Source organism: Myodes glareolus, chromosome X (assembly GCF_982192425.1).
Source record: "Myodes glareolus chromosome X, mMyoGla1.1, whole genome shotgun sequence".
Taxonomy (NCBI): Eukaryota; Metazoa; Chordata; class Mammalia; order Rodentia; family Cricetidae; genus Myodes; species Myodes glareolus.
The window spans coordinates 3,680,556-3,692,825 of NC_142053.1; the positions used below are offsets into that span (position 1 = coordinate 3,680,556).

Consider the following 12,270-nt stretch of genomic DNA (forward strand, 5'->3'; position numbering starts at 1 on the left):
TTTTACTTTACTACTTAAATAATCTGTGATTAAATCACCTGCTGCTTCTCTTCACCTACAGAACATAAAGTGGCTGTGGATGCAAAGAAAGTGTTGGTTGTTCCAAGTGATTGTTTCAAAGACCTAGATATAACCAGCTTATAAAACAACATCCAAAAGCTTTTAGCAAAACCAGTGTAAAGTTTACTTTACTTTCTTTCTAATTTTTTGTTTTGCTTTGCTTGTTTTTTTTTTCTTTTGTCTATCTATGGGGAAAAATGGCTAAGCAAGTTAATAAGCAGGCAAACAAATAAAGCACTATTTTATTTAATGGCAAAGGCATTTAGCAGTGGGGCTCTATTCACACAATGACTTTGCTAATTATACATGAGCCTGGTGTAGTATTTAAAGTATTTAGAAGGTTCTTAGAAGGCATTGAGTTCTGCTTGTAACAATGTGGCTATAATCATCCAACAAAGAAGAAAAGTATTGCTTTTCAAATGTCCTATTAGTCAGACTTTTTATTAACTTAAATGAATGCCCTCTTATCTTGCACACTCTCCCACCCCTCATTTCCAACACTCCCTGCCCCTGACTAAGAATGCTGGTGTCAACATAGGCAGGCAGAGTGTGGTATACAAGGTCTTTCAAGATTTGAATTTTCTTTTTTCAATTAATTTATATTTATTTTAATCCGGACCAAAGCCTCCCCTCCCTTATCTCCTCCCACTCCCTCTGCCCATCAACTCTCCTCCTTATTCTCTCAGAAAGGGGCACGTCTCCCATGAGCATTAGCAAAGCGTGGCACATCAAGCTACCATAAAACCAAGTGCATCCCCTGTATTCAGGCTGGGAAAGGTGGTCCAGCTTGAGGAATCGATTCTCATGAGCCAGGCTAGTCTTCTGTGAGAATTTTGCTCTGATGTCCCTGAACCTCCTGACTCCTACAATCTCTCCTCCCTGTCCTCAGCAGGGTTCCTCTGAGCACAGTGCTTAGCCATGAGTCTTACCCTTCCTGGGATAAAGGCTCTTTGCCTACAACAGGGTAGTCATGAAATAGCCCAAAGATCTGGCCTTTTCTTTCTGCACCTTTAGTTCTTATATGGTCTTTGTTGTGCTCACTGTGATTCAGTTAACACTTGCCCTGCCCCAACAGTGTTCTGCGCCTTTGCTGCATTATCATTTGCTGACTTCTGCTCAACTTTTTTAAAAATGTATTTTACATACTGACCACAGTTTCCCCTTCCTCTTCTCTTCCAAGTCCCTCCCATCCTTTGTTTTCACCTTCAAATATACTCTTCCTCTGGTTTTGTTCAGGAGAGGAAATACTTCCCATGGATATCGACAGAACATGGCATATCAAATTGCAGTAAGACTAAGTACCATATACCCATATACTAGGGTTGGCTAAGGTGACCTAGTGTGAGGAGTAGGGTCCCAAAAGCCAGTAAAAGAGTTGGAGACAGCCCCTGTTGCCACTGTTAGGAGTCCTACAAGAGGACCATTTTTTAATTGTTTTTTTCCTGTTCAATTGTTAATACTCATACTGGAAACCTCATAGCCTTCCTTGAGTCGCCTTTCCCACACTTGCAGGTACACTGATAACACTTTACTCAAAACAGTTAGGACCCAGGTTACACACATGTGTTCACAGGACTTTCTTTGACAATAGGCTGTGAGTACCTAGGAGAAAGGGAATGAAGTATAACTTCTAACCTTGCTACTTCACTCTAAATATCGATTGTATGTTTTGGCACTGTTTATACTCAATAAATGTACAAAGGCAATTATTTGGATCAGGAAGGTAAATGGTGCTGTGATCTAATGACAGAAAGGTAAATATGATGAGAATTCTGGGGAAGTAAGAAAAAGGAGATGATGAGAAAGAAGCAACAGAAGAGGGCAGGAACAGAGAAACCTAGTAAGGAAACAGATAAGGCACTGGGAGAGTGAGGAAGTTAATTCCAGCTTCTGAGAAGCATCAAGAGAGAGATTGAGGTGTCTGAAGAAGAGCTGGAGGGAAGACATAAGAAGAGATTTTGCACCCTGGACTAGGCCGCTGCCTTGGGCTGCAGTTATGAGCTAGTGTGCTCCTTTGCTCACCATGCCATGCAGCCTCTCTGTTCCAGTCGAGACCTAAGCACTGGCAACCTCAATGTAGCGAAAGAGAGAGAGAGAGAGAGAGACACACACACACACACACACACACACACACACACACACACACACACAGAGAGAGAGAGAGAGAGAAAGAGAGAGAGAGAGAGAGAACGAGAACTTTTGACTGTGTTTTGGGAATAGCTTATATTGAGAGGGAAAAGCTTCCAAAGGACAATGTCATAGCAAACTTGCCACTGTCTTTACTTTTGCTGTATGTGAAGAGGTCATTTCTTCAGCTCTGTGGGGAGGGTGTGGCTCCTACTAGTTGCCTGGTAAGAGTGGAAAACCTTTGTACAGCTCCTTCTTTGCTAAGCACCTTTATAGTGCATGAGGGTAGCATGCTGTTGTGATCATGCATGGAAACATTACATAGTGTTTATTATCATCTTTAAGACGGAATGACTTTGCAGATTCACCAAGCTCTCTTCTTCACAGGAAGTGTGCCCCTTGATGGCTGCAGCCTTTTTGGAGTTTTTCCCTCGGGTAACCAGGAGTACCTTGTGCTAGAGAAAGCAGCATGGTGTATTTATGGACAAAAGTCAGGAACTCAGATTGGTAGTATTGTTCTGACACTTAATCTGAGGCTTACTACCATATTAAGTGTGAATAATGTCACCTACTTCATAGGTTTATTGTGAAGGATGAAATCATGCAATATAGAAAATCTCACACTTACTTGTAATTCCCACTGTCATTCTCTCTTCTGATCCTCTCAATAATCTGCCAGCTATTTTTACCTTCAGTTTACAAATGAAGAAACTGAAGCTCACAAAGGAGGAATGATTTATCCAAAGACACATAGCCAGAATTTTTCAGTTTTCTCTCTGTTGCTGTGATAAAACCCTGGCTATAAACAACTGAGGAAAGGGTTTATCTGGATTATACTTCCAGGTCACAGTCCATCATTGATGGAAGCCGGGGTGGAAACTCAAGCAAGAACTTGAAACAGAAACTATGGAGGAATGCTGCTTGTGGTCAATCTGAAGGCCCATGCTTAGATAACATTCTTATAGAGTCTAGTACCACCTGCCTAAAGAATAATGATGTCCACAGTGATCTAGACCTATCTACATTAATGAACAATCAAGACATGTCCCCACAGACAAGTCCTAAAAACCAACCCTGATGTTGGCAATCCTTCAATTAAGGCTCCATTCTCACTTGACTTAAGACTGTGTCAAGGTGACAATTGGGGCTGACTAGGATAGTCAAAATGGTGCATTTTGGTTTTCTGTTTTCAAAATAGTATGCCTATGTACAAATCTACTACTTAGCAGATTCATTAATGTCCTTCATGGCTCTTCCTCCCTGCAGTTCCCAAATGTACTTTGTGTAATGAATTCCTCATTTGCTGTTTATTTTGTTTTCCCCCTCCCCTCTCTTTTATGGCTCTAGAAGAAAATACCAGCAGCCCCAACAAAGAAAACAAGCACCACTTTCAACATCGTGGGAACCACCTATCCTATGAACCTGACCAAGGATGCTGAGTTCCCTACCATCTCCAAGGGTGCTGCTCCAAGTGCTTCTTCAACTCCAACAGTCATTGCTTCACCCAAGGCCACTTATGTGCAGGATAGCCCTGCTGAGACCAAGACCTACAACAGTGTCAGCAAGGTTGACAAAATTTCCCGCATCATCTTTCCTGTGCTCTTTGCCATATTCAATCTTGTCTATTGGGCCACATATGTGAACCGGGAATCAGCTATCAAGGGCATGATCCGCAAACAGTAGATAATAGTGGTGGCACAGCAACCAGAGCACTGTATACCCCATGAAGCATCCAAACACCCAAAACCTAGGGCTCCCTTCATGTGTTTCATGATTCTTCTTTTTAACCCTGTTCCAAGCTGAGTGTAATTGCTTTCTCATATTATGAGCTTCAATGAAAATGTAACAACAGAATAATGACTTGTCCCTTGAACATTGCTTGGATTGAGCCAAACACTGCCATTTGTCCAGTTGCTCATTTTAGTATGCCAATCTTCCCCAGCTGAGGGCAATGCATGCGTTTAATTTTACTCTGCCCAACAATGAAGGAACAGGAGACTCTTACTTCTTCTAGTGGAAATCTTGGCTTTGTGAGGTCCAAGGTATTGAGATCCCAGAACGTATTAACTGGGTTGCATAGAATTATTCTGACTCACTATGGTGTTAGGCCAAAATATCTCATTTAATTTTATCAATCTGGCCCCTTTTATGCCCCCCAGCAGAGCCTACTAGACATATGAACTGGTAGAATGGGAAGAAAGAATCCTATGCAGACTTCTGATGTGACCCCTAAATTAGTGATTAGTGGAGACAATTGAGGATCACCTCTGTCAAACATGTATAATTAAAAAAAAGAGAACTAGTTGGCTCATTCAAGCATTAAAAATGGGTTCGACTACCAGGTTCAACCAGCCCCTCAGTAAAGTAACACCTTAATACAAATCTCCTTTAGGAAAGTTTCCTTGCCTCAGTAACACTGAGCTCATTATAATTAGTGGAGTATTGTTTTCTTTGGATTAATGGCTGCCTGAAAACTCTTCTGGAAATAAAGAACAGATACTTTGAAGTTAAATTAAAAACGTACACATACACACAAGATGATTGAGATTGAATACCTATATAAAAATTGGTCAAAGATGGGGAACCTAAGAAACGCAAGTCCCTGCCAAGGCAATTAGTCAAATTATAAATGAAATGTGATGTCTGATAGTACCTGAACACTGAAATCTGCCTCAAAAGAAATGGCCACAAGCAGGGGAAAGTCAAACTTTTACTTTCGTATTATACATATCGTGCTCCTCTTCCAGACACAGGCACTCTGCTTCCATTATGTCAAGGACTTCTTACCTACTTTGGATGCCAATTGCAATGAGGGGTTAATTGCAGATTCACACAAATATCTCTAATTATTTTGAGTCAGTTAAATCATTAACTTTATTACCAATTTTATAAAGTATTAGAGACCATTTGATCTCATTTTGTTCTTAAATCTAAGCAAAAAGAACAGACATAAATACAATTTTTATAAGGTAGTCCCAGAAGTTTGAATAATTTGCCTGGACTTCTTATAAATGTCTTTAATAAATAAATATCCTACACCCATTCCCAAAGGCCAAAATGAAGGAATAACTGAGAAGCCAGGTTCATTCTTACCTTAGAATGAGCACAGCTACAGTAACCCCTCTGGGTCGTGAAGACAGTTTGACATTATAAAGATCTTTAGGAAGGTAACAATGCATTACCCAAGAAGATCACTTCTAGAAGTAACGACTGGAAGAAATGAGACTGTTTAATACAACAGCCCCAGCTACTTTGAATCTGAATAGCTCAACTAGTCCACAGTATCCAGAAGGTCCAAGGTAAAGCCACAAGTAGCACCACAAGTAGAATCTCTGCGCACCCACTGAACAAAGCTCCTAAGGGGTGTATCATTAGCTGCTGGTTGCCTTTTCACCCATATTTCCCTTATCCCCTGCTTCCTCGCCATTGCTGGGATGATGCATGCCAGTCCCATTATGCTTAAGACTGTGTCTGTAGGTACATCTGTGACTAGAAGAGTATAGTCTTGTGGATGTGTAGGGATGGGAGGTGGGTGGGGGGCTGTTAATGATTGTCTTAAGGAATTTAGAATGGAAGCTTGACTTTTGCCTCTCTGTAGAAATTGTGTTTTTAAATGCTTTGGTGCAATGTTTAGTGGCTGTTTATTAAACTCTTTATGAATTATACTTGTGCTGGAATAATTTCATTTATTAGTCATATACACAGTTTTTACTACATTCTTGACTTTGATACCCACTCTGGTACCCTAAACTTTCCACTTCTTAACACCACTAGAAAATATTAGAAGAGGGTATTTCCGGAGCCTGAGATCAGTTATAGTGATCTAGAATGGATCCTGCATGAAAACATAGCTTTGAATGACCCCTTACCCAACATGAAAGAGGAGAAAACGTATTTTCATTACAGTTCTGGCTATGTTTCCCTTTCCAGTGAGTCTGTTTTCATTTGACAATATTACAAGTAAAGTGATAGAGAGCATCTGATTGGCTAAGCCATATTTTAGGGAATTAATGCTGCCTTTGTTTTTCATAGTATTCTTAAAATATTAGAGGTAATCTCAAGAGATGTACTTGAGAAATTTACCTGGTCCCTGGGAATGGGAAAAATATTCTTTGGAGAGTGTTATACACACACACACACACACACACACACACAGAGAGAGAGAGAGAGAGAGAGAGAGAGAGAGAGAGAGAGAGAGAGAGAGAGAGAGAGAGATTATTCTCCAAAATGAAAGAAGGGCTTGAGTGGTCTGACCACAGATACTCATTCAACTGTATGGTCATGTGATAGATGCTATTGCTACACTAATCCCTTGGTCCAGGTCTATGCATTTCAATCACTTCATAGTAATATGCAGAAATGCCAGAAGCAGCCATGTTTATAAAATTCCTCCACACAATATTTAAGTCTTATTGTTTTGTTAAGAATCTCCTGAAATCACCTTGCCTCTGAAAAATATTTGCTTAGTCTTAGGGGGAATCACCAGCTGTTACACTCCTGGTTTCTGGAACCAGTAAACCTACGTTTGAATATTTTATTGTTTTATGGTACAAAAAAACCAGTGTGTGTGTGTGTGTGTGTGTGTGTGTGTGTGTGTGTGTGTGTGTGTGTGTGTGTGTTGGGGGTGGAGAAGAAGAACCGAAAAGGGAGAAAGACAGAAAAGTAGAAAGAGAATAAAAGGAAAAGGAAAAAAGAAGGGAAGACGATCCCCAGAGCATTGAGTGTACCAGGGTAAAAGTACCTTCTAGCACGTGGTAGGCGCACAATAAATATTTACTGAATAAGCAAATATTAATCTAGATCTGAACTACATGGTTGGGTTGGGTAAAGTAGATGCTTTCTCCATGATCAGTAGATGCCAACAGAAACAAACAAATATAATGTACAGCCTTCTGAAGCAACTCTGAGTACATTCCAGTGCTAATAAACATGCACTATTTCAAGCCACTTTAAATAGCTTTTTCCTAATTAAATCATTATTTGTTCGTGCCTGCTTTTAAATGTGGAGGTCTCATTAATAATCCATTAGTTCCTCTTCCTAGAGACCTACAGTCAGGTAAGAAGACATGACTGAGCAGCAGACCCCTCTGAAGCCACAGGCATAATTGCTGACTCCTTCAGAGTCTGGGCTTATACAGAAGACACCCTAGAACACAGACTCCTTGAAAAAGCTCCAGCAAGAAGTAACAGGAAGGGTACAGAAAGAAATAATCCAGGGACATTCTATCAGTAGGGTCCCAGAACTCGTGGCATGCATCTCTCCAGCTTCAGTGGCTTCTAGTTACATAACTTTCTTTCACCCAGCAAGTCGATGATGTGCTCATATACTACAGTGAGGCTAAAGATGCCTGCACTTCTTGAGAAAACTGCTTTCTGGGCCTTCTGCCTTGTATTGTCCCTTAAATTGTAAGTGTTTAAAGTATAAAATATAATGTGGTAAAAATACATAGTGAAATGATTATCATTATCAAGCCTACATTTGGGGCGTTATGCTTGGGCTGTGTTTTTGTCTTTGTTTCTTTTGTGATACAATGACAAAATGCTCTTACAAAAGCAACTTAAGGGAGGGTTAACTTTAGCTCTAGCTCATGGTTCAGTATACACTATGGCAGAAAAGTCAAGGCAGCAAGAACTTGAATCATATACATAACCAGGAATGAGTGAGCGAGGTATGCATGCATTTATGAACACTGCTCAGATCATTTTCTCCATTTAAATGCTCAGAATCCCAGTCAAGCAATGATCCCACCCACAGTGGGCAGGCCTTCCTGTTTTTATTAAGGAAATTCAGATAATCTCCCACAATCATGCCTGGAGGTCTTCTCCTAAGTGATTCTAGATTCTGTCACATTTGCAATTAACATTAACTATCACAGTTTTGTTTTCTTTCTTTTATATTTCACATAAGTAAGACCACAGTGCTCTTGTCTTTTTGTGACTGGCTTATTACATTTAAGATAATGACCTCTAGGTCAGTCACATGACAAGTAGTAGGCATAAACTGAACTTTCTCTCCTTTCCTTCTCTTTCAGATTCAATAAAAATCAGTTCAGATTATGCTAGATCCAGTTCAGCATAGTATTCTTTGTAGTAGCAGCTTTGGTGAGATGTTCTATGTCACCAGATCCTGGGCCCCATTCTGACTCTACTGTTGATTTCATAGTAGCCCACTCTAGAAGCACAAAACCTATTTAAAAAAAAAACCTTCTGTAATCTAATTAGAAATATAATTAGAAGATTTGACAGCTTCAAATGAGTTATTGTTAAATGCCAAGTAAAATCCATGAGGAGAGAAACCTAGGGCTACAGGGGCTATATTTATAGGTGGAACAATGGTCTCTTGTGATCTCTGCCTTCACCCTCACATCCTAGCCGTGAGCTACAGGTCTCACGTGTGAGGAGATGCAGGATGAGTATGGTTCAGCTCCAATCTATCCATGGGAGAAACTGGATGTGAAGCTAAGATTAGAAGTTTCTGGCAAGCTGGCACACTCCTTTAATCTCAGCACTTGGGAGGCTGAGGCAGAGAGATCTCTGAGAGTTCGAGGATAGCCTGGTCTACAGAGCAAGTTCCAGGACATCCAGGGCTGTTACACAAAGGAACCCTGTCTTGAAAAAAAAGATTTGAGTGATAATTAAAAGACAAAATCTTAGCCCAGAAGAGAAAATAAATTCTCAGAAGAAAACCTCTTGGACTTGTAGACCTGCAATATGCAGGGATCACATCTCATTTTTAACCACAGGACAAAGAACTCTCTTTGCCCTAAAGCCAGCCCCTCCTTTGTTCCTCCTCTCTGCTCTCTATGTCAAAGAATTTTGTTATCTACTCTCATTGAAACTGCTCTTGTGAGTCACCACTATCCTCCTTGCTAAAACCTAAAGGCTTCCCCCTTATCTTATTTGACCTGTCAGTAGTATTTTTTACACTGTTCACAACTACTTTCTCTTTGAAATTTACTCTGGTTTTATGACACAACACTCTCTGGAGAGCCACTTAGTTAGCACACACTCCAGTTATCTCCTATATAAGAAAGCACCATAAGTGAAACAACTCTCTACTCTCTCTACTCCACAATTTCTGGAGCCACAGACAAGTTGACTCAAACAAGCAGGGAGGGAATTTATTAACCAGATTATCTGAGAGAGAAATCTTCTCCTCTTAAATGCCTTGAACTGTATAAACTGAGATATAGACATATTCGTTGCCAAACTCCAGTTCTGTTCAGAAGGACAATAGTTGGATCCTAAACCAAGAAGATCAAAGAGATTCTAGATGCCTGATGAAGGGGTCAGGAACTTATGTCACCTCCTTAGCAGATGTTCCATGAAGAGTTAAGGAAACCTCCTCTAGGACTGTTCATCTGAACATTGTGTGACTTTGCACAGCATGGCATCTAGGTTCTTTCTGACAGGGAATGTCTCCTAGAAGGAGCCTCTGGAGAACAAATATCTCAAAGGAAATCAGCAGAAGCTATCGTTTTTTTTTTTTCTGCCCTATGTTGGGAAACACATAGATCAAAAACAAGTGAAAAAAAGACACAAAAATGTCAGGGATGTTTTAGGTGTGTATGAAAACCATCACACCTCTTTTATGTTGATAACTGCAAAACTGATACCCTTAACCTAGTTCTTTCAAATGAGTTCTTCTATATGTTCAAAGGAACCCCATTAAACACACACACACACACACACACACACACACACCTTCTCTTGATTGTTCTTTTATCAATTAATAGAAGAATTATTTAACCAGATGCTCCATTATAAAAAAATCTAAAGATGATATTCTTCATAAATCTGTCTTGCAACTTAATGCCTAGTTAATTTGAAAGTCTTTTATTCAACCTCCAGCTTAAATCCTATATTGTACCCTCTCCTTCCCACTTCCATTATATAAACTTTCATCATGTGTCACCTTAATTTCTACAAGAATGCCTCTTAAACTATAAAATTTATTACATCACTTACCTATAAAATTCTCTTTTATGGCATCTTGCTCAGCATAGAATAAACTCCAAAATGTATCCCTGGCCTTAAAAGTCTTGTGTAATATATTGTTATTTACTTCTCAGTATCCTGTTTCCAAAATTGCTGTTTCTCACAGTGCACCAGCTATGTGGACCACACATCAGTGGTTCACTTGGGGACTATACAAGGTGTTTCCTTGGTGCAGAATGTTCCTTCCCTTTCCAGGTTCATCTGGTTGACCACTGATCATCCCTCAGTTCTCATTTTTTACACTACATGTTTAGCCATGCCATGCACTTTCATTCTACTGTAAGTTAATACTTCCCGCATTTTGTTTCAGTTACACATCAGACTAAGCATTTTAGTGGGTAGTTGTTAACATATATCACAGGGTATGATCAGAGATATAGTCAACACTCAAAAGACTGAATAGATAGCTTAGTAGTTAAAGAGATTGCTGCACATGGATGAGGACTTAAATCTGGTTCCTCATCATACATGTAAAAGTCAGGCATTGATGTGCATATTTGGACCCATAGCGGGGAGAGGAGACAGATGGATCCTACAAACTTGATGGTTAGCCATTCTCCAGGTTCAGTAAGTGACCTTGTCTCAAGAAATGTTGAAAATGATAAAGGAAGTTTCCCAGATTTTGCTTCTGTCTACACGCACACACAGGAGAGTACAAGCACAAGTGCGTGTGCACATGCATACAAGACAAAATAAAAAGGAAAAAAGAGAAAGCCTACTGAATATAATAAATTGGAGCTGACCTTTAAAGGATGATACCAAATTCCTCAGGCAGGGAAGAATGTTGACAACAGGATGCACAAAGGCCCAAAAGTTTAGGAGACAAGAGTGAGTTATGTGGCTGGAATTATTTGTCAAAACTGCCCAGACTATTAGGATGGCAGATGAATATAGTAGCTCAGTACCTAACAAAGTGGTGCGAGGAACAGACTGTCATCTATCTGATAATGATAATAATCAGGTTGACTTGAGATCCTAGAAGGTTAGCTCACAAAGATAACAGCAGCACATATAAAATGCTTTAAGGAAAACAGGAAGTAATGTCACTATTCCAAGTCAACTTCCTTCAGAACCAGTATCTTACAGTTTCTCATCCTTTCATACTTTCTCCAACTTCACTGTTCAATAAATTGTCTAATTCATGGGCCATTTTGACATAAATAGACTTGAAATGAAATGAGCAGCATTACATGAAATGTATTAACAACAGTGACCAGTTTACCTCAAGATTGCTTTTTAATCAAAGTCTCAAAATGACTCTGAAAGCTACACTAGACTGGGACTCTGCATTTCAGCAAATGAAGTATCATGTTTGATCCACTACCTAAAATACAGCTTCAGATCATACTAGTCTCTTTGCTACCTTTTGAAGGAGGAGACTTGAAGTAATTTAATGAATGTTGTTGAAATTATAAAGCTAATGACCTCCTGGTTGAAATAGTATCAGCCAATGAAATGAAGTCTCAACCACTACATGTCAATATCAGAAATATTTCCTATTGACACTGAGACTTTCCAGTCTGTTCACACTAGATTCATACTCAGCTTGTGTCCTGTGGGGAGTGAAGGTTTTTGCTGGCTCGTCAGAAGTTGCAGTCTCCCATGGCCTGGCAGTTTATCTCAGTAGTTTGGCAACTTGGAAACTCCCTCCTTCCAGTAAAGCTTCCTGCTCTCTACTTGCCATTATCTGGAGAATGTCCCTGGGCCTGAAGGACTGACCTTATCTAAAAGATGTCTCTAAACTAGATTCCTGTCTCTAAACCAGATAAATGACTTATCTTTAGCTTGAACCCTAGCAAAGGTTTCTACTAAGAAGACTTGTGCTAGGAGCTCTGCTATAGAAGAACCCTACTGCTGTGGAACAATGGTCTTTTTAGCCTGTCACTTGTATTTTAAGTAAACGCTGATTGACCAGTAGCCAGGCAGGAAGTAGAGGTGGGGCAATGAGAATTCTGGCAAGAGGGAGGTTTCAGTTTGCAGTCGTGACCCAGCCTCAGAGGAAGCAAGATGTGACTGCCTCGCCAAAAAAGGTACCAAGCCACATGGCTAACTCAGATAATAATTATGAGCTAATGTAAGTTATAA

At 39.9% G+C, this 12,270-nt stretch overlaps 1 protein-coding gene across 1 annotated transcript in view; it reads left to right on the forward strand.

Moving 5' to 3' along the window:
- Positions 1 to 5,850, forward strand: part of Gabra3 (gamma-aminobutyric acid type A receptor subunit alpha3) — a 292,811-nt gene extending 286,961 nt beyond the window's left edge. The window contains exon 10 of the mRNA XM_048457686.3: positions 3,535 to 5,850. Within this exon, the coding sequence (XP_048313643.1) occupies positions 3,535 to 3,870 (336 nt within the window). The 3' untranslated portion in view covers positions 3,871 to 5,850. The remainder of the gene's footprint in view (positions 1 to 3,534) is intronic.
- Positions 5,851 to 12,270: the final 6,420 nt, after the last annotated feature.